A 22340-nucleotide genomic window follows, 5' to 3' on the forward strand; every position below is an offset into this window, starting at 1 on the left:
GGAGAGAGTTGGAAGAGACAGCAAGGACAAAAAATCTTGAGCTTGGTTTAACACTAGCTGTCCCACGGGCAGAGAAGGAAAGACATCCCTTCTTTAAGAGAGCAGATGACTGTTCATGTCTACATGACCCACAGTGTTGTGGTTTCCACCAATTTCTGATGGGAGAAAGCCTTAAGTAGCCTTTTAAGTTTGAAACATTTAGGGAGTATATCACACACTTACATACGGATGATCAGAAGCAAACGCTGGTGCTAGAGGCTGTTAGTGCTTGCGTTTGCTACCGCCCCATGATCAGAGTCCCCACTCGCGTGAAACAACGCGCTCGCAGGCTCTGAATGCAACTAACATGCAAATGCATGCAAAACCTATTCATCCCCAATGATCAGCGACCAGCGCGCCAAAGATTGGGTCGCTGGCTGCTGCAAACCCTACACCAGCTCCGAGCTGGCATTAGGGTTTGCAGACCATCGGGGAGGAATGGTGAGCCCTGACCAGCATACATTTGATTGCTAGCAGGCCCCCATTCCCCTCAACGAAGCAACCCCTCCCCTCCAGCGATAGCGGGCTGGAGGTCCAGCAGAAGTCCGGTCCCCCCTGACGAACCCCCCCATAGCATTTCTAAAATGTCCCTGGTGGCTCAGTTGACGACCAACCCCCCCCCCCCATGACAGGGGGGCTGGGGGCTGGAGGTCCCCCCCCCCCCCCCCCCCGACACAGTTCAGGGAGGGCTGGAGATCCGGTGGGTCTCCATCCCCCAGCATTAGCAAGGGGTCCCTGGTGGTCCAGTGTCAATCCCCCTACCTTGAGTTGGAGGAGGGAAGTAGCCTGCCTCCCTCCTCTTCCTTCGACACCGCCTGCAAAATGGCGGCGCCCAACCCTGCCCAGTGTATCCTGGGATGCACTGGGCGGGGCCTCACACCATATAAGGGAGAACCTCCAGCCCCTGTGTTTGAGAGGTCTGGGCTTTTAGTCCTGTCAAACAAGTGCAGGAGGATTGTGCTGAGCGCATGCTCAGGCACAATTCTCCCACACTTCTACCCCATGATTAGAGATAATTGCGTGCTTAAATTTGCATGTCATTATCTCTGATCACAGGTCTAATAACGCCCCGCGCTGTTTGGAAGAGCGCGGGGCTTTTGATCATCTATCCGTTAATTTCTCTCTCCCCCTTCCTCCACAGCACCCCCTCCCCCAACCCCATTCCACACACTCCTCCACTCACCCTAAAAAAAGGCTGAATAGACAACCCAGGTTTTCAAACTCCCAATCCAAGGCATGCTGGGGTTTGGAGTCTCACATTAGTGGGACTACAGATCCCAGAGTGCTTCAGACTACTGACAGGAGTTCCTGGAATCATCTGGTCCCCTACAGCAATAGAAATTCTGCACAGGGAGCCTCATTTTTTCATGATGAACAGTTCCTTAAAATAAGTCAGGTTCTCAGGATCTGCCCCCATACAGTAGGGATTTGGATCTTTAGACTGGGATGCATTTTAATCACCCATCCTGAGGTTAAACCTCCAAAACGCACACACACTCTCATATGCTCCTCATTCCCATTCTGGCCTCTGTGCTTAAGGGGTCTCAGCAGGGCTCTTCTCTGATATGGCTTGGCCTATTCCCAGCCTGGCGAGCACACACGGGCCTTTGAAAGGATTGGCAATCTTAAGGACCACAAAACAGAAGCTAAGAAAAGAGTGATTAACCAGCTCAGAAATTGTGCTCCCCTGGAACCTTCTCTCATGGCAGAAGCTCTGCTCACAGCCGTGTCAATTCAATGACGTGCAGGTCAGCATCATGCTAAACCATTAGCTGCAATCACACTCTTCACTGCTCATGTGACCTGGCATCTTCCTTGGTCAACAGGAGAATTCCAGTCCACGCCCACCTTTTTCTGGGTGCTGTGGGATTTGCCCTGCCATTTTTGGCTTGGTGGAGGTGGGGTGACTCCTGCCTAGCTGATCCGATAGGTGGACAGGTTCTTGGGCTCCGTGCTGGGCACACACCAGTCGTCTGCCTCCTGAGTGGGCTGGTAATGCTTCCAGGCCGACTTGTTATACACTGGAAGACGCTCCACTGAGTCTGTCGACAAAGCCTTGAAAGACAAAATGAGAATGAGTTAGCATACGGCCAGCTCTCGTCTATCTCTCCTCGTATCGAGGGACCAGAGGCGTAGGGTCACTTACTTATCCCAAGGTCACAGTCCTCTTTCAATCCTGGGAACCAGAACAACCACACTTCAAAGCCCTCTACAAAGAGCAGCCCTGCCATTCACGCCAAATTCATGGTCTTCTGGTTGAGTAGAATCTCTCTACCTCCTATGTCTGAATTTCTTTCCGAAGCCCTGAAGTGCAGCCTTCTATCCCCTAGATCTCCCTCAAAAATCCCTCAGTCACACCATCAAATCCTGCACTCTCTCTCAGGCCTTCAACCCAACTGAGAAACTCCTTGATATCATCATTAGTCGCACTTGCTCTATCTAATCTGGAAGAAGCAACTCTTTAGAAATGGTACCCGTGTAAACCCCAGCCTCAGGAAATGCCAAGGGGACACTGAAGCCATAAATATGCACTGCCCCTCCCCCATGTGTGCAAAGGTTTGGCGGCAGGGTTGCCAGGTGGAAAATTTTTTTCCCACCCAAACCAGCCTAAATCCAGCCCAAAACCCGCCCAAACTCAAACCCCGCCCCTGACACCCCCCACCCCCGCGTCATCACCCCCGCCCACGCTGTCATCAACCCCGCCCCCGCCGTCATCAACCCCGCCCCCGCCGTCATCAACCCCGCCCGTGCCGTCATCGGCCCCGTCTCCCGTCACCGGCCCCGCCTCCCTCGTCATCGGCCCCGCCTCCCCCGTCATCGGCCCCGCCCAGAATGTCACTAACCCCGCCCAAAACGTCACTAACCCCGCCCCCCGCGGCCGAAAAACCCGCCTGAAAACCGCCCAAAAGAAAAAAAAGTCCAAAAAACCGCAACCCGCCGCGGGCAAAAATTCCCCACGGCGGGTCGCGGAAAACCGCCCAATTGGGCGGTAAAACCGCCCACCTGGCAACACTGTTTGGCGGGAAAGAAACAGCTAGAAGTGGCAGGCTCAGATTTCACCCACGCAGCGTCTCTGTAGAGACAGTGCAAAAGGACAGAACTATAACCACTCTTAAACACAGCAACTACATAAACAATCCTGTTTATGGTGGTTAAATGGCATTTGCTCTAGTTAAACAGCATTGTAGGTCTTTGCTAATTACTTCCTTATTCTGTCATTTTCCTCTATCCTAAGACTAGATTGCACCAGTCCTCGACTTCAATGCCTCGTAACAGTGTCTGTTATGCGCTATGAAATTGGGCCGATCCCCTTTCTACCTGGCAAAATTCCAGACTCGGTGCAGCTGATGTCTCTCCTCATCTGCACAGACTGACAACGTTGATGGGGGGGGGGGGGGGGGGGGGGGGGGGGGGCGTGGAGTCTAGTTTCCCAGCTGCAAAGATCAACTTATCTGTGTTTTCTACAAGGCCACTCCTGCTATTAGGGTGCAGCTGAGTCTTCTTCTCCCCATTACATCATCAGGATTTATCGACTAAGATCTGTTGGTGCACCCAACGCCAGTCGCCCACATTCAAATGAAGCCAAAGCATGGGTCACGCCAACAGAGTGTGATGAACGCCCTCTGAAATCTCACCAATCTCTGAACCTTCAACAGGAATTTTTTTGAAAACACCAAAACTATGAAGAGAGTTCTGGAAATGGTCTCTCCGTAGCCAAGCTGCTCCCATTTGCAAACGGTGATGCAACTCAGGCTCATCTCAGCTGTTGCCATATTTCTATGACCTTGTGAATAATTTTCCCCTCTACAAGCTTAAGGCAACAGCCAAGAATGAGCATAGCAGAACTGCAGAGATCTGTAAACTTTGTTCTGGTGTGAACGAGCGATTAGGAGTTAATATAGCTGAACAAGGCAGGAAGCGCTGCTGCTTGCTGTATTACTCCTGGGGGAATTTTGTGCCCCTGTGCAGAGTTTTTAATTTGATTGTGCAGAATTCCCCCATTATAAGGGCTGGCATCTCCCCCCAGGAACAAAATATGCCCCACCCTGGCCACCACAGCAGTTTCCCATGCACCTTCCTGCATACCTCCACCCAACCATGGCATACACAGACACACCTAAAACATAGTAACATAGTAGATGACGGCAGAAAAAGCCCTGCATGGTCCATCCAGTCTGCCCAACAAGATAAACTCATATGTGCCACTTTTTGTGTATATCTTACCTTGATTTGTACCTGTCTTTTTCAGGGCACAGACCGTACAAGTCTGCCCAGCACTATCCCCGCCTCCCACCATCGGCTCTGACACAGACCGTAAAAGTCTGCCTAGAACTATCCCCGCCTCCCAACCGCCAGCCCCGCCTCCCACTACCGGCTCTGTTATCCAAACTCGGCTAAGCTCCTGAGGATCCATCTTTTGTCCAGCCTCTCCGCACACTCCATACACCTTTATTTCAGCCCCCACCACACTCCATCTACAATTTTTCCAGACTCCCAACTCCTTGCCTCTCTCCCTGCACACTCACTGACTGCTCCAGCACAGCAAGAGCTGCACAGCCACACAAAGGGCTGCTTCCTGCTCCTCTGCTGTCCTGAGTCTGACTATTCCTTTGAGCCTCACAGGCCTCCATACAGCTGCACAGCCTAAAGGAACCGCCAGGGACTAAAGCGGCAGAGGACGCAGTCCGACCAGCGGCTCTGCAGCTTCTTCTCTCGCCATGCTGGAGCAGCGAGTGTACAGGGAGGCATTGGAAAGCAAGTATCTATGCTGCTCTGCGTTGAAATAGCAGACTGCATGCAATTTTGTGCTGTGGAGGTAGGGAGTTCAGCGAAAATTCTGTATTGCGCAGTAGCTACTCAGGAGAGAAAGCTAAGGGCTGAGCTACACCCACCTTCAAATAAACGACAGCGTCCGTTCCGAAGCCCTCCATGGAATACAGCTGCAAGTCCCCCTGGAAGTACTTGGCGTAGAGACGCGAGATGGGCAAGCCGTAGCCGAAGCCAGCCTGAAGGGTCAGAAGAGGTAGAGGAGTTACTGAAATGCAGGTGGAGATATACACAGCACACAATGTCGTTTAGCTGTAACGGGGATTCTACGTATATTGCAGGATAAAACCAAGCACACAAGTGGAGGTGTCATTCACGGGGCTCTCGGAGGTCAGAAACCACAAGAAGGTTTTTCCTGCACAGCTGCTACCTTGTGAGATCAACTCAGTCTTTTCAAAAACAGAAGCACAGGGGCAGAACAGGTGTAGATATATGTGGGTCCCATTGATCCTGCTGTCCATGGATTTCACCCTTTACAGGTACACAATTTCGCTTTCTCCATCAAAAAGCAGGATGAATCAGCCACACACATGGGAAGTTCCCCAGAGACGCCAAGATACCCAGTTCCAGGCTGGAGATTTTGAGAAGGTCCTGGTTTTAAATTTACACCCCAAAGTAGTGTGGGATTTGTCCATTGAAATCGGTGCTGCAGATCCCATCATGCATCAGACATCCAGGACTGTCCCCAAATCATAAGTACATAAGTAGTGCCATACTGGGAAAGACCAAAGGTCCATCTAGCCCAGCATCCTGTCACCGACAGTGGCCAATCCAGGTCAAGGGCAGCTGGCACGCTCCCCAAACGTACAAATATTCCAGACAAGTTATACCTAAAAATGCGGAATTTTTCCAAGTCCATTTAATAGCGGTCTATGGACTTGTCCTTTAGGAATCTATCTAACCCCTTTTTAAACTCCGTCAAGCTAACCGCCCGTACCACGTTCTCCGGCAACGAATTCCAGAGTCTAATTACACGTTGGGTGAAGAAAAATTTTCTCCGATTCGTTTTAAATTTACCACACTGTAGCTTCAACTCATGCCCTCTAGTCCTAGTATTTTTGGATAGCGTGAACAGTCGCTTCACATCCACCCGATCCATTCCACTCATTATTTTATACACTTCTATCATATCTCCCCTCAGCCGTCTCTTCTCCAAGCTGAAAAGCCCTAGCCTTCTCAGCCTCTCTTCATAGGAAAGTCGTCCCATCCCCACTATCATTTTCGTCGCCCTTCGCTGTACCTTTTCCAATTCTACTATATCTTTTTTGAGATACGGAGACCAGTACTGAACACAATACTCCAGGTGCGGTCGCACCATGGAGCGATACAACGGCATTATAACATCCGCACACCTGGACTCCATACCCTTCCTAATAACACCCAACATTCTATTCGCTTTCCTAGCCGCAGCAGCACACTGAGCAGAAGGTTTCAGCGTATCATCGACGACGACACCCAGATCCCTTTCTTGATCCGTAACTCCTAACGCGGAACCTTGCAAGACGTAGCTATAATTCGGGTTCCTCTTACCCACATGCATCACTTTGCCTGGAACTGGGTAACTTGACATCTCCGAGTTCCCTCAGCTCAGTGATGCCTTATCCTATTAACATTAATCAAGAAGCTCTGAAGAACTAACTTTCCAAAGCATTGTCCTCAGTAATATGAGGTGAAAGGAAGCTGCTTCACAAAGCGAATTAAGGTGTTATTAATGCAGCTAAAGCTCTGATCTGGTGAGTTTTATGAAGAGGGGTTGGTGGTTGAGAGGCTAGGATGGGGGAGGGCAGACTTATACGGGGTCTGTGCCGGAGCCGGTGATGGGAGGCGGGACTGGTGGTTGGGAGGCGGGAAATACTGCTGGACAGACTTATACGGTCTGTGCCCTGGGGGAGACGGGTGCAAGTCAAGGTAAGGTATACACATATGAGTTTATCGTGGGCAGACTAGATGGACCGTGCAGGTCTTTTTCTGCCGTCATCTACTATGTTACTATTAGTGGTAAACCTGCTAGATCACAATAGGATGCAATATCAGTCAATTTGAGAGAGTTCTCTATGACGTCACTGCTGCCGACAGGTATATGGAGTTATGTAAACGGTTACCACCATGCCACCCAGAAGACCTACAGGGATGTTGTAGAGAAGTCCCACCTCCAGTCTGGTAGCCCCTCTGCTACCTTGGAGGAGGGAGGTCTCCTAGAAGGAGAGCATCACCCTGGTGAAGTAGGAAGTACTCCTGTAGCCAGGACCTGCCCACCAGGGGATGTACTATCCTCTCGCTCCGAGGATATGTCTTCAAGTGCTGCCCGAGAGGGAAGGATTAGGACAGCTGTTGTAGTTGGTAATTTTATCATTAGGCATATAGATAGCTGGGTGGCTGGTGGACCTGAGGATCGCCTGGTGACTTGCCTGCCTGGTGCGAAGGTGGCGGACCTCACGCGTCACCTGGATAGGATTTTAGATAGTGCTGGGGAGGAGTCGGCTGTCTTGGTACATGTGGGTACCAATGACATAGGAAAATGTGGGAGAGAGGTTCTGGAAGCCAAATTTAGGCTCTTAGGTAGAAAAGTCAAGTTCAGAACCTCTAGGGCAGCATTTTCTGAAATGCCACCAGTTCCACGCGCAGGGACGAGACAGGCAGAGCTCCAGAGTCTCAATGCGTGGATGAGACGATGGTGCAGGGAGGAGGGCTTTAGATTTGTTAGGAACTGGGCAACATTCTGGGGAAGGGGGAGCCTATTCCAAAAGGATGGGCTCCACCTTAACCAGGGTGGGACCAGGCTGCTGGCATCGGCATTTAAAAAGGAGATACTGCAGCTTTTAAAATAGAAATGGGGGGGAAGGCCGACAGTCGCTCAAAAGCACATGGTTCGGGATAAGGTATCTTGCAAGGATACCTCACAAACAGGGAAGATAGGGTATCCTGATAGTGAGGTTGCAAAAGAGACTGTAGTAGATCAGGTGTCCGTAAATAAAAATAAAAATCAAACAAAAATTGCAAATTAATACTGTCAAGTACTGAGCATCATGTAAACAGGAACAACAAACCTAGTTTGAAGTGTCTATATACGAATGCCAGGAGCCTAAGAAATAAGATGGGAGAGTTAGAATATATTGCACTAAATGAAAAATTAGATATAATAGGCATCTCTGAGACCTGGTGGAAGGAGGATAACCAGTGGGATACTGTCATACCAGGGTACAAATTTTATCGTAGTGATAGGGTGGATTGAATTGGTGAAAGGGTTGCATTGTATATTAACAAGAGCCTTGAATCAAATAGATTGAAAATTCTGCAGGAAACAAAACACTTCTTGGAATCACTGTGGATTGAAATTCCATGTGTAAAGGGGAAAAGGATAGTGATAGGAGTGTACTACCGTCCGCCTGGTCAGGACGAACAGACGGATGCAGAAATGTTAAAGGAAATTAGGGACTCAAACAAACTGGGCAACACAATAATAATGGGTGATTTCAATTACCCCGATATTGACTGGGTAAATGTAACATCGGTGCACGCTAGGGAGGTAAAATTCCTTGATGAAATCAAGGACAGCTTTATGGAGCAGCTGGTACAGGAGCCGACGAGAGAAGGAAAAATTCTAGACCTAGTCCTTAGTGGAGCAAGTGATCTGGTGCGGGAGGTAATGGTCCTGGGGCCGCTTGATAACAGTGATCATAATATGATCAGATTTTATAATAGCTTTGGAGTAAGTATACATAGGAAATAAAATACGTCAGCGTTTAACTTTAAAAAAGGAGACTATGATAAAATGAGAAAAAACTTAGAGAAGTGGCTGTGAGGGTCAAAAATTTACATCAGGTGTGGATGCTGTTCAAAAACACCATCCTGGAAGCCCAGGCCAAATATATTCTGCGTATTAAAAAAAGGAGGACGGAAGACCAAACAACAGCCGGCGTGGTTAAAAAGTGAGGTAAAGGAAGCTATGAGAGCTAAAAGAAAATCCTTCAGAAAATGGAAGAAGGAACTGACTGAAAATAATAAGAAACACCATAAGGAATGTCAAGTCAAATGCAAAGCGCTGATAAAAAATATATTATAAATGACCTAGAGATGGGAGTAACTAGCGAGGTAATTAAATTTGCTGATGACACAAAGTTATTCAAAGTCATTAAATCGCAGGAGGATTGTGAAAAATTACAAGAGGACCTTACGAGACTGGGCGTCTAAATGACAGATGACGTTTAATGTGAGCAAGTGTAAAGTGATGCATGTGAGAAAGAGGAACCCAAATTATAGCTACGTCATGCAAGGTTCCACATTAGGGGTCACAGACCAAGAAAGGGATCTAGGTGTCATTGTTGATGATACGTTGAAACCTTCTGCTCAGTGTGCTGCTGCAGCTAAGAAAGCAAATAGAATGTTAAGTATTATTAGGAAAGGAATGAAAAACAAAAATGAGGATGTTATAATGCCTTTGTATCGCTCCATGGTGCAACCACACCTCGAATATTGTGTTCAATTCTGGTCGCCGCATCTCAAAAAAGATATAGTAGAATTAGAAAAGGTGCAGAGAAGGGCGACAAAAATGATAAAGGGGATGGGATGACTTCCCTATGAGGAAAGGCTGAAGCGTCTAGGGCTCTTCAGCTTGGAGAAAAGGCAGCTGAGGGGAGATATGATAGAGGTCTATAAAATAATGAGTGGAGTTGAACGAGTAGATGTGAAGCATCTGTTCACGCTTTCCAAAATACTGACTAGGGGGCATGCGATGAAGCTACAATGTAGTAAATTTAAAACGAATCGGAGAAAATGTTTCTTCACTCAACAGTGTAATTAAACTCTGGAATTCGTTGCCAGAGAATGTGGTAAAGGCGGTTAGCTTAGTAGGAGTTTAAAAAAGGTTTAGGACGGCTTCCTAAAGGAAAAGTCCATAGACCATTATTAAATGGACTAGGGGAAAATCCACTATTTCTAGGGATAAGCAGTATAAAATGTTTTGTACTTTTTGGGGATCTTGCCAGGTATTTGTGACCTGGATTGGCCACTGTTGGAAACAGGATGCTGGGCTTGATGGACCTTTGGTCTTTCTCAGTATGGCAATACTTATGTACTTATGTGACCAACCTTTGCATAACACAAGGAACAGACCGAAAATGTACTGCTTGCCAAGCAGTACATTTTCGGTCTGTTCCTTGTGTTATGCAAAGGTTGGTCACATAAGTACAAAGTGGATGTGTTGATGGCGTTAGCAACATCTGTTGCCAAAACAGATGTTGCTAATGCCATCAACACATCCACTTTGTACTAGCAAGAAAGCTGTCTTCAGGCGCGTGTCCAGACATGTTCCAATGATTTTGAGGTTTTGCGTAGGCTACAGACATGTTTCTCACGCTGGGTCTGGAGGACCTTCAGTCAGTCTGGCTTTCAGGGTGTTCCACAATGAATATGAAAATGAGACTTGCATGCCCTGCTTCCACGGCATGCAAATCTATTTTATGCAGATTCATTGAGGATATCCTGAAAACTGGACTGACTGGGGAGGGGGGGGAGGGTTCACTGGGAAGAGCCTGAGAAATACTGGGTGGCAAGAATGAAAGTGTATATTAAATCTTGGGACTGAGTGGATATAGGGGAAAGGAAAATGCCCCATTTTTTTTTTTTAAGTGAGCTGCCAACACCCTGGCACTGGCAAACAGACTGAAGGGCAAGACTCTGTAATTGAAATGAGCTTTCTTGATTCTCAGTCTTACATATTTTCTGTAAAAAAGGTGAATCATTTTTCTCTATGTATTATTCATCCTTGAAGTCTTCAGCCAGTGGACAGGGAATTCACCTTCAACTTCTACTGAACTAAAACTTTATTTAGGATAGGTTGTATAATCATGAAACATCCAGAACAGAACCCCTTGTTGTCATCTGACCCTAGGACTCTTGCAGTGGAACAGTGATGGAACTTCTCTGAAGAGGTGCTGTGGACACGGATTGGGTCCACGTGAAGGAATCTGAGAGAATGGCAGACCGTAATCCTGTCACTGATTTCAGAAACTGATTGCGGCCTATCAGAGGTTTGAGATGACTGAAATAATAAGTCTCTTCCCTCCCCCCAATGGTGGAACAAGAGATTTGCTATGCTCTTTGGATTCTACAAGCTGGCAGTGGCATACCAAAGGGGGGGAGGCGGTGGGGGCGGTCCGCCCCGGGTGCACGCCGCTGGGGGGGGTGCCGCGCACTGCTCAGCTTCGTTCGTTTCCATGCTCCCTCTGCCCCGGAACAGGAAACGAACGAAGCTGACCGGCGCGCGGCACCCCCTCCCCCCCCCAGCGGTGTGCACCCGGGGGGGGGGGGTTCTTTCTCCGGGGGGGGGGGGGGCGCTGCACCCGGGGGGCGGGGCGCATCAGCGATCCGCCCCGGGTGTCAGCCCCCCTAGGACGTCACTGCAAGCTGGTGATTTCAGTTGTGGGACAAGATGAAGTTCGAGTTGGGTTGTCCCCTATCCCTCTGGCAGGGTTTTGAAGATGTTGCTGTGGCCTCTTTCGAAGATACTGCTTTTAATATTTCCTTCAGTGGAAATATTATCTTCTGCATGGTTACGAAGGCTTTCTTGTTTGATCACTTCCAATTGATAAAAGAGTTTGTAGGGTGCTGCATGATCATTCATGATATCCACCATTTCTTCACTTTCAACAGTATAGGGTACATCTGCTAGCCTTAGCGCAGAGGTTTTAAGCCATGTCAGTATCACTGCACCTAAAACAAACGTTGATGTGCAAGACATTCAAATATTTCAAAAAGTGAATCTAATCAAGTTCCTTCAGCACTGTTCTACATCCACCAGCTGATCCAAATACAGTCAGGTAAATGATGCAAAAAGTCTTCAAAGTTTTGAATGCAATGAACATAAGTGTTGCTATATTGGGATAGACCGAAGGTCTATCAAGCCCAGTATCCTGTTTCCAACAGCGGCCAATCCAGGTCACAAATACCTGGCAAGATTCCAAAACAGATTTTGTGTTGCTTATCCTAGAAATAAGCACTGGGTTTACCCCAAGTCCATCGTACTAATGGCTTATGGAGTTTTCTTGTATGAAATTATCCAAACCTTTTTTAAACTCTGCTCTTAACTGCTTTTACCACATTCTCTGGCAACGAATTCCAGAGTTTATTACTCTTTCAGTAATATCAATGAAATGCTTTGATGTCCCCATGCATACCTCCTACCCACCCCCACCCCCACCCTGTCAAAGTAATGCTTGGATGTTTCTCTTATATATACTATCTGCTACCACATTTGCTTATTTCCGAACTGACGAAGAAGGGCGACCTTCGAAAGCTAATCAAGAAATGTATTAAGTTATGTCCAATAAAAAAGGTATCATCTTATTTTCTTTTCCATGTTTTATTTTGTTTGATTTCTATTGAATACTCTTTGAGTGAAGAAGTATTTTCTCCTATTTGTTTTAAATTTACTCAGTAGCTTTATTGCGTGCCCCCTAGTCCTAGTATTTTTGGAAAGCATGAACAGATGCTTCACATCTACCCGTTCCACTCAACTCAGTATTTTACAGACCTATCATATCTCCCCTAAGCCGTCTCTTCTCCAAGCTGAAGAGCCCTAGCCTGTTAAGCCTTTCTTCATAGGGAAGTCATTCCATCATTTTCAAAGCCCTTCTCTGTACCATTTCTAATTCTGCTATATCTTTTTTGAGATGCGGTGATCACACTGAGTAGAGGGTTTCAACGTATCAACGCTTAAACCTAGATCCTTTTCCCGGTCAGTGACTCCTAATGTGGAACACTGCATCACGTAGTTATAGTTTGAGTTCCTGACATTAAACATCATCTGCTATTTTGAAGACCGGTCTCCAAGTCTCGTAAAGTCCTCTTGCAATTCTTCACAATCCTCTTGTGTTTTAACAACTTTGAATAACTTTGTATCATTGGCAAATTTAATTACCTCATTAGTTACTCCTATCTCTAGATCGTATTTTGTCAAATGCCTTTTGAAATTCCAGATACACAATTTTGACTGGCTCACCTTTATCCACGTTTATTCACCCCTTCAAAGAAATGTAGATTTCCCTTCACTAAATCCATGTTGGCTTTGTCTCACTAAACCATGCTTATGTATATGCTCTGTAATTTTGCTCTTTATAATAGTCTCTACCATTTTGCCCAGCACCAACTTCAGGCTCAGTAATTTCCTGCATCACCTGTGGAACCCTTTTAAAAAATTGGCGTTACATTGGTCACCCGTCAATTATAATAACAATAATAATGTTCCCGTACCATGCTTGATTTTAAAGATAAATTCCATATTACTAACAATAGTTCTGGAAGTTCATTTTTCAGTTCTATCAGTACTCTCTGATGCATACCGTCCGGTCCAGGCAATTTGTTACTCTATGTATTTCTCCACTAATACAGAGAGCGTACTGGATACATATTAGAGGGAAAAAGGCAGGGGATGGGGGCCAAGGTTGGTGTGCGAAAAAATGTAGTGGTATAGGTACCTTTGAACACTTATGGTGGGAATGTCCTAAAAATTCAGACATACTGGAAGTCTGTATGAGGGGATGATAAAAGTGTGGACTGGGGATGACTGGGCATTCAGCAAGCAAGCATGTTTTTTGGGTTTGAGCCCCTACATATCTATCCATTCCGGTGGACCTAATGGAGTGTCGCATTTGCTCATTCTTACGGATAAGATGAGCACAGTCAGATCATGGAAAGGCGCCGAAGGCCCAACGATGAATCTCTGGCAGTCAATTGTCCGAGAACTTCAGCTTTACCATAAATTGACTTTGGAACTTCAAGGTAAAGGACATGAGTACATTACACGATGGCAAGGGATCCAGTTTTGAGTTCGGTATCTTAAGATAACTCTTGGGGGCTACTCCATGTCCTTTTAGTGAGGCTTGTGGTTGAGCCCTGGATCTTCAGGGAGCTTACTCTCTAGGGCTTCAGTTGCCTGCCCTTTCAATGCCTGTATGGACTGCCCCAATTCAGTTTTGTTTACCCTTTTTCACTCGTTTAATTTGTTGTCTTATCCAGTTGGTGGCTCCTAAACGTCCTACCGTAAAATTGGAATTTCTGTGTCTGTTGCTATTACTTTGGGAAGATGTTTCATTAGTATTATGCTGACATTGCATTATATTTGTGTTATTTGAATATTCTTCCATGCTATTATGGTATTTTTTGTATTGTACTGATGTTGTATTTCCAAGATTACCTCATTTATTGTATTTATGATTATATTTGGTCATTTTTTTGTTACATTTGTACCCCACGCTTTCCCACTCATGGCAGGCTCAATACGGTTTACATGGGGCAATGGAGGGTTAAGTGACTTGCCCAGAGTCACAAGGAGCTGCCTGTGCCTGAAGTGGGAATTGAACTCAGTTCCCCAGGACCAAAGTCCACCACTAGGCCACTCCTCCACTCCAATTTTACTATTGTTACGATGTTAACATAAGTACATAAGTGTTACTGAGACAGTCCGAAGGACCATCAAGCCCAGCATCCTGTTTCCAACAGTGGCCAATCCAGGTCACAAATACCTGGCAAGATCCCCCAAAAAGTACAAAACATTTTATGCTGCTTATCCCAGAAATCTCTGGAATGATCTACCTAAGCTTGTGAAATTTACCACTGAGCATCCTACCTTCAAAAAGCGCCTCAAGACCTTTCTATTTGGTAAAGCGTACACACCACTACCGTCTGGCACGTCTAACTTCTGAACTGTCTTCCCCGCTGTCATACCACCGCCTCTGCTTCTTCATCTCGCTTCTGTCCTTTCCCATTATACTTCTAGAACATTACTGTTTTTGACCTTGCCTGCTGTATGATTATGTAGATTGTTGTAAGCCACATTGGGCCTACCCTTGGGTGGGAAATTGTGGGATATAAGTGCTGTAAATAAATAAAATAAATAAATATTTTCCCCAAGTCCAGTTTTATGTTAAGCTGTACCTGCTGTACACCGCCTTGGGTGAACCTCTTTATAAAGGTGGTTAATACATCCCAATAAATAAATAACATGATATAGACTGAGGCGAACTCATGAGGTTAGCAGCTGTGCAGAAGTCACACACATGCTTGGACCAACAGTCTAGATTTTCTGAGCTCTGAGAAAGCCTGTGTGGCTAATATATCCTGCTTGTCGAATGAGATGCAAACTCTGGGTCAGCGGTAGTTGGCCAGAGGACAAAAGGGGCCCTCGTTTGTCAAGGGCCATTCAGCAACCTCAGATGTGAGACATTTGCAGTTTACTGGCTTCAGTAAAGAAACTGTACGTAGAGATAATACTACGATGCTCTATAGTTACTACATAAGGAGGGGTTGAGGGACATACAAATTTCTTATCTTTAATCAACTGCTCAATGGTTGGCCAAATTCACAGACTTCTTTCCAACACTGACAGCAAGCTACGGAGGGCAACTGGATGGCGACAATGGCCAAGAAGAGGAGCCAATTTGTAGAACAAAGACAGGTGGCAGAGCCCAGCTGCCACCCTGGGAACATACCAGGGGAGTGCCTCCTGTGCCAGGCTGTGGAGTAGGTGCAGTGGAATACATGTAACTGAAGAGTCTCTCGATCTTCCGCAGTGGGACACCGCCGCCTCGGTCACTCATCTGCACAAGAAACAGATCTTTCAAGCTCTGTAGAGGGGGACGCGGAATAACTCCTATCACCCCAGAACAAGATTACCACTGGTCACTACCTTAATGGCCACATCTTCTCCTCCAAGGGCCACCATGACTTTGATGGGGGGCAGAGACAGGCTGGACTCCTGACTCTCCACTGTGGCCCGCATGGCGTTCTGCAGAGAAATACAGAGAACAGTGGTGAAAGGATCACACTGAAGTACAAGAGAGAGGGATAGACGTCAAAACAGAGCCTACCTTGAAGAGTTCGAAGAGCATGTGGTAGAGGTGAGATGGAACATACACAACGTGAATGGGCTGCCGGGAGTTGTTAGCTGTGGAAAGAAAGAGCTGAAGATGAAAGAGCCCCGGGCACAAGAAGCACAAGGAACATCTGTCAACTCAAGTCTTACACACAGTAAATGATGGCAGCTAAAGACCACGGTCCATCCAGTCTGCCCAACGGGGTGGGCCCCAGTGGTCCATACTTACACTTTCTCTTATACCTTTTTTGCCCAGTGCCACTGCGAAAACCACTTGCTTGTTTCATGAAAGCACAGCCTGGTTCTTCACAGCAATACCCACCACCCCCCCCAAACACATCTGCTCACTAAGCAGGCAATGGAAGAAATATGCACACAGGCCAGACGAAGTTACTCATTACACAAACACTCTATCACAACTTTTATACCAGGGGTGGACTGAGGGTGGTCTGGGCCCCCCACCCTGGCTCCTGCCAGACACACCCTTGCCGCTGCCCTGGTCCTACCTGAGGGGTTCTGGTGGTCTCTGTGGGGGGGGGGCATGTTACTACTACTACTACTTAACATTTCTAGAGCGCTACTAGGGTTACGCAGCGCTGTACAGTTTAACAAAGAAGGACAGTCCCTGCTCAAAGGAGCTTACAATCTAATGGGCGAAATGTCAAGTTGGGGTAGTCTAGATTTCCTCAATGGAGGTATAATGGTTATGTGCCGAAGGCGACACTGAAGAGATGGGCTTTGAGTAAGGATTTGAAGATGGGCAGGGAGGGGGCTTGACGTATGGACTCAGGGAGTTTATTCCAACCACAGGGTGAGGCGAGGCAGAAAGGGCGGAGGTGGAGAAGGGTACTTTCCTGCTTGCTGCGCTGCCACTATTCCCCCACCTGCCGGTGCTGCCGTGCTTTCAAAATGGTGGCCAAGACTTCCCACGGTAATTTCACGGGTCTTGACAGTCTCACAAGACTTCTGCAGGGAGTCTCTGCTGCCATTTTTAAAATAAGGTGGTGCCGGGCGGGAGGAATAACGGAAGCCCAGCGGGCCGGGCAAGAAAGAAAATATTCTCCCCCCGCAGAATGTACTAGATCACCAGTGGCCCCCTAGAGCCTCTGGGCCCTCAGGCACCACGCAGTTGCTCCAAATGGTCTGCTTTATACACAGAGGACCTCATGAACGTCAGAACTACCCCTAGAGGGCCACAACATTATGTAATGTCATAACCAGAAATGGACAGAGCTCCACAGACGACCTGTGATAAACAAATAAGTAAAACTTTAACTAAAAAGATACTGGCCGATATTCAGATGGCAGCCGTCAGCATTTTTAAGTCTGCCACTGGCTGTATTCCAGGATATTCAATGCTGGGTCACGTCCAGGCACCGGCATTGAATATTCGGTTATACGCTGGCCGCTAAAAGTTACACGGTTAAGTGGAACAGTCAGCCCTTAACCGCATAAGGACAGGACTGCTTTTCATATAACCCAGTTTATGCGGTTATCTTATGCGGCTGACTACTGGAACTTAACCCACGTAAATGTTGATTCCGCTCCGGAATGCCTACAAGTTAGACGGTTTCAGCTCAGGCGCTAACCATGAATATTCAGCGGCACTAACCGGGACAAGCGATTTAAACAGCCAGGAGCCTCTCCGAGCCGTCTCAATCGCTTTGAACATCGGACGGAATGGAAACAAACTGAAAATATTTGTGAAATACAGGATTCAAAATCACCAGAACGCTGGTAAATGATGCTTTCTGTGTGTACTTCCCACGGCTCACGGGCTGCTTAAAATTCAACGGTGGGCTGCAGGTTACCCACCTCTAAGCTAGAGATACACAAATGTCTTCCCACCATACAAATCGACTATCGCTACCAGCTTTCCCTATATATGCACCAAAACATGGTACTGTCTCCCGAAGGGCCTAAAACTGAAAGACAGCTACCCTCTTCACTGGATCTGTATCCAGTCTGACCGATGATTCTACCCTATTGATTTATGTTCCCACTCAACTCAGGTGTGTAATGTTTCAACAACCGTTGTACAACCTCTCTGAATCTCTTTACTGTCCTTGAGACAACCCCTCAGACTCGCACTGTTCTATCCAATTAACCTGTTCAATACCTTGTAGCTGTTCACTTTGTCCCATGTAAGCCACATTGAACCTACCAAAAGGTCGGCTAATGCGGGATACAAATGCAATAAATCAATAAACGCCATTAAACCCAGTTACTCACCATTAATCTCCTGAATTTGCAGCTCAGGGGAAGCCAAGTAATATTTATCACATAGCATCTTTGCCATATCATAGGCATCTGAAAGACAGAGAAGGGAGCTCAGGTTGAGGTTCTGAACATCACCATGCACGTTTATTTCATCAGCAGTGGCGTACCAAGGGGGGGGGGGGGGCGGTCCGCGGCGCGCGCCTGCTCCTCCGAGTTCGCTAAACTATTAGATTGTAAGCTCTTTGAGCAGGGACTGTCTTTCTTCTATGTTTGTGCAGCGCTGCGTATGCCTTGTAGCGCTATAGAAATGCTAAATAGTAGTAAACTTCATTCGTTCGCTGCAGCTCCCTCTGCCCGGAACAGGTTACTTCCTGTTCCAGGGCAGAGGGAGCTGCAGCGAACAAACGAAGTTTAGCGAACTCGGAGGAGCAGGCGCGCACCGCGGCACCCCCTCCCAGCGGCGTGCACCCGGGGGGGGGGGGGTCATTTCGCCGGAGGGGGGAGGTGTCATCTAGCGGGGGGGGGGGGGGGGGGGGGGGGCGCATCGGCGCTCCGCCCCAGGTGCCATCCAGGCCAGGAGCGCCACTGTTCATCAGAATATACCCCAAACACAGGCACTAGAAGCCAGAGATCGGAAAGCACTCTCCCTCCACCCCCCCACCCCCACATACCTTTTACCACCTCGGTCACATCGCAGTTCGGATCAATGCTTCCAATGTGCTTGGGGTGAGCAGGGTTCATGGCTCCATCGAAAATAAGTGCTGAACAAAGAGATTCAGAGAGAAAAACGTTAACTGCGCACATAGAGGCAAGAAATGGAAAATACAGGCACCCCCCAAATCCTAAGGGTCTGCAAAACGGAGCTAGAAAACAAGTGACCACAGTCAGACAGAGACACGCAGATGAAAACTGAACTGGAAACCTCAAGACTACAGATTCAGCACCCACAGCACACGTGAGAGAAACAGACACAGAAAGCTCATTTCCTCTTGCACTGTGCAAACTTACTAGAGAAAGGATATTTCCCAAAGCTGACAGCTGAAAAAGCTCCGTATAACCCCAGGGGAAACTAGAGAACCAGCAGCAAAATACGCTGCATCCTGTGACCACAGACCAGAAACCATCAGCACCAAAATCCCAGGGTACAAATGCAAGAAATGATACAAAAATCCTGGTGCGTCCTCATTTGCCCTTTCCATGTGCATCCTGCCCTTGATCACTTTCTACAGGAGTGATTCGTTATAAGAAGATAAAAACATAAGAACACAAGAGTAGCCATACTGGGTCAGGCCAGTGATCCATCTAGCCCAGTATCCCGTTTCCCAAATAGTGGCCAAGCCAGGTCAAAAGTACCTGGCAGAAACCCAAATCATGGTTAACATTCCACGTAGAACCCCAAAGAATAGCAAGATTCTGGAATCCTAAAGAGTGACAAGATTCCATGCAGAATCTCAAAGAGTAGCAACATTCCATGTAGAACCCCAAAGAATAGCAAGATTCTGGAATCCTACAGAGTGAGAAGATTCCATGTGGAACCCCAAATAGCAGCAAGGTTCTGGAATCCTAAAGAGTGACAAGATTCTGGAATCCTAAAGAGTGACAAGATTCCATGCAGAATCTCAGAGTAGCAACATTGCGAACTACAAATCCCAGGGCAAGCAGTCGCTTCCCATGTCTGTCTCAATAGCAAATTATGGACTTTTCCTCCGGGAATTTGTCCAAATGCAGTGGCGTTCCTAGGGGGACTGACACCCGGGGCGGATCGCCGATGCGCCCCGCCCCCCCCCCGGGTGCAGCAACCCCCCAGCGAATGACCCCCCCACCCCAGCGAAAGATCCCCCCCCTGGGTGCACGCCGCTGGGGGTCAGCTTCATTCGTTTCCATGCTCCCTCTGCCCCGGAACAGGTTACTTCCTGTTCCGGGGCAGAGGGAGCATGGAAACGAACGAAGCTGACCGGCGCGCGGCACCCTCCCAGCGGCGTGCACCCGGGGCGGACCGCCCCCACCCCCTTGGTACGCCACTGTCCAAATCTTTTTAAAACATAGATAATAAAGAAACACATTGACTGGAAGGAGGTGGACCAGAACATGAGTTTCCTTAGGGCGGAGGCAAAACAGGATAAAAGTTTAGCAAGAATAATAAGAAAGCAGAGTTTACATATGGTGCAGAGCTTTGCCAGGGACTGAAGGTCGACAGGGAGGGGGAGAGAGAGAAGAAATGACACAATCTCTGTCCTTTGTTCTGGATCACTAAGTACTGGTAAACAAGTGCAGCACAGGCTCCGCTCCCCCTCCCCCGCTATAATTTATAGCTTTCTCTAACTTGGAAAGCAGCAGGCTACTGCAGTACACAGAGACCTTGCAAAATACCTCCTGCCGAGTCCTCAGATAGACCCAGACCTCATATCAGTAACCAAGTCCCGGTGCCCATTACACTAAGGATCTATGACCTTCACCGAAGTCCCACCTTTATCCTGTGTGCCAGCCAGGAGCCGCACCACCCACGTCTTTCTCTTCCTCCCCCTCCCCCCGTGCCCACTCCACCTACATCGCGGCGAGCAGTTCTTACTGTGCTGGTTGATTAACATGCGGATGGAGATTCGGCTGAGGTAGAAGCGATCCAGAAAGTACTGAATGTTCTGATTAGTGACCGGGTCATCGCCAAAAGCCTCCTTATACTCTATCACACCCTGGGCCATGGTGGGCACCACCTCATTATGGCGATTCCGGATGGTGATGAGAGCATCGGTGAAGCTGGAAACAGACAGAGGTGTATTAATAACCTTCGGATGGAGTAACAATCAGAGATGGAGAGAGAGAGAGAGAGAGAAGGGGGTGAGGGGAGCGGAAAATGACTGAGGTGGTTCTGACAGCACTGCTCTCCCACACTGCCAGGAGCAGAATTACAGATTCAGGATCTAAGTTCACACATGCACAGTATCACCCCACTGCAGTGGCGTACCAAGGGGGAGGCGGTGGGGGCGGTCCGCCCCGGGTGCACGCCGCTGGGGGGGGTGCCGCTCGCCTGCTGGCTGAGTCCGTTCGTTCCCTCCCTGCTGCTCCCTCTGCGCGGAACAGGTTACTTCCTGTTCCGGGGCAGAGGGAGCAGCAGGGAGGGAACCAGTGGACTCGGCCAACAGGCGCGTGGCACCTCCCCCCCCAGCAGGTAAAAATGCACCCGGGGGGGGGGGGGGGGGGGGAGGGTATAATTTCGCCGGGGGGAGGGGGGGGGGGCGTATCGGCGATCCGCCCCGGGTGTCAGGCAGACTAGGAACGCCACTGCCCCACTGATCCAGCAGACAGGGCTGACGTTTGGGGAGGGGGTTTGAAAGCAGGCAAACTGCCCTAGGCCCCAAGCCTGCCTGAACCTGAAGAAGGCACAGCCTGCTGGCGGGCTCTGGCACCCTCTCCCAAATTTCTGTCCCCGAGCATCAGCATCGCCACCCCACTCCCCTCACAGAACCGGATGCTAAGTGATACCAGAGCCCCTCCAACTCACTTCCCCAGGGTGCTCTGGTCATCGGGGTTTTTGTGCAGGAATTCCAGGATATCCAACAGACTCTGGACGTACCTGTTAGGAGGCAAAAACGAGAAACAGGAGGGAGAGACATTATAGTACACACGCTTCACATCCACTCTTTGCATCTATAAGACCCGTGATTTTAAAGAGGAATATTTTAAACGTCAGGCGTATTTTAAAATGATTCGAAAGAGAATTCAAGACAATAATAAGCAAGTCTCCCATCCTGAAGGAAAAGTCCATTGATCGTTATTAAATTTTGGGATTTTGCCAGGTTCTTGGGGCCTGGATTGGCCGCTGTCGGAGACGGAGTGCTGGACTTGATGGACCTTTGGTCTTTTCCCAGGGTGGCAGTGCTTATGTACTTATGTTTATCACAACAAGCTGCGCAGGGGTTATGTGCCGATCCATTATGGGCTTCTCACATCCTAGATCTGTACAAGTTCCTGCATGTGATGGAGGTAAAACCAGGACGGCTTCTCACATCCCCAAAGTCCAGCAGCCATGTGATCCAGGGATCCTCTCCAGGATGTCATGTAGTCAGATATCGGATTCATGGATCAGTGTAGGACATTTTCTCATGGGTGAATTGAATATATATTTTTTTCTTTTCCTGATTTTACTCAGCAGTATCAAGAAAATCTGTTTTCGCAAAGAAAGGACCGGCTAAATGAGAGCAAATCAACTGCAAACATGTATAAGGGCTTCTTGCTCTTTTGAAATACTTTGGGCCCTTCACTGGGATTTTATGTCCCGTTAGGATGAAAAAAGGAAACATCTGCAAAAAAAAAAAAAAAGGTTTGTGGGTCCGTTTGCACGCCAAAATTAAACTTAAGCGATCGATGGGGGTGGGAGATCCAGGGA

The 22340-nt window shown here is 48.0% G+C and overlaps 1 protein-coding gene across 1 annotated transcript; it reads right to left on the reverse strand.

Annotated features, from left to right (window-relative positions):
* Positions 1 to 1143: 1143 nt before the first annotated feature.
* On the reverse strand, positions 1144 to 21527 carry PDK2 (pyruvate dehydrogenase kinase 2; the record flags this gene model as incomplete). The annotated part of the gene is given in 9 exon segments (XM_030220413.1): positions 1144 to 2094; positions 4932 to 5045; positions 15354 to 15461; positions 15551 to 15649; positions 15732 to 15808; positions 17969 to 18046; positions 18628 to 18717; positions 20526 to 20710; positions 21456 to 21527. Coding segments are annotated over 9 exon segments (964 nt in total), but the record flags the coding sequence as incomplete, so codon positions are not given.
* Between the last annotated feature and the right edge of the window lie 813 nt (positions 21528 to 22340).

Source organism: Microcaecilia unicolor, chromosome 12, assembly GCF_901765095.1.
Source record: "Microcaecilia unicolor chromosome 12, aMicUni1.1, whole genome shotgun sequence".
NCBI lineage: Eukaryota > Metazoa > Chordata > Amphibia > Gymnophiona > Siphonopidae > Microcaecilia > Microcaecilia unicolor.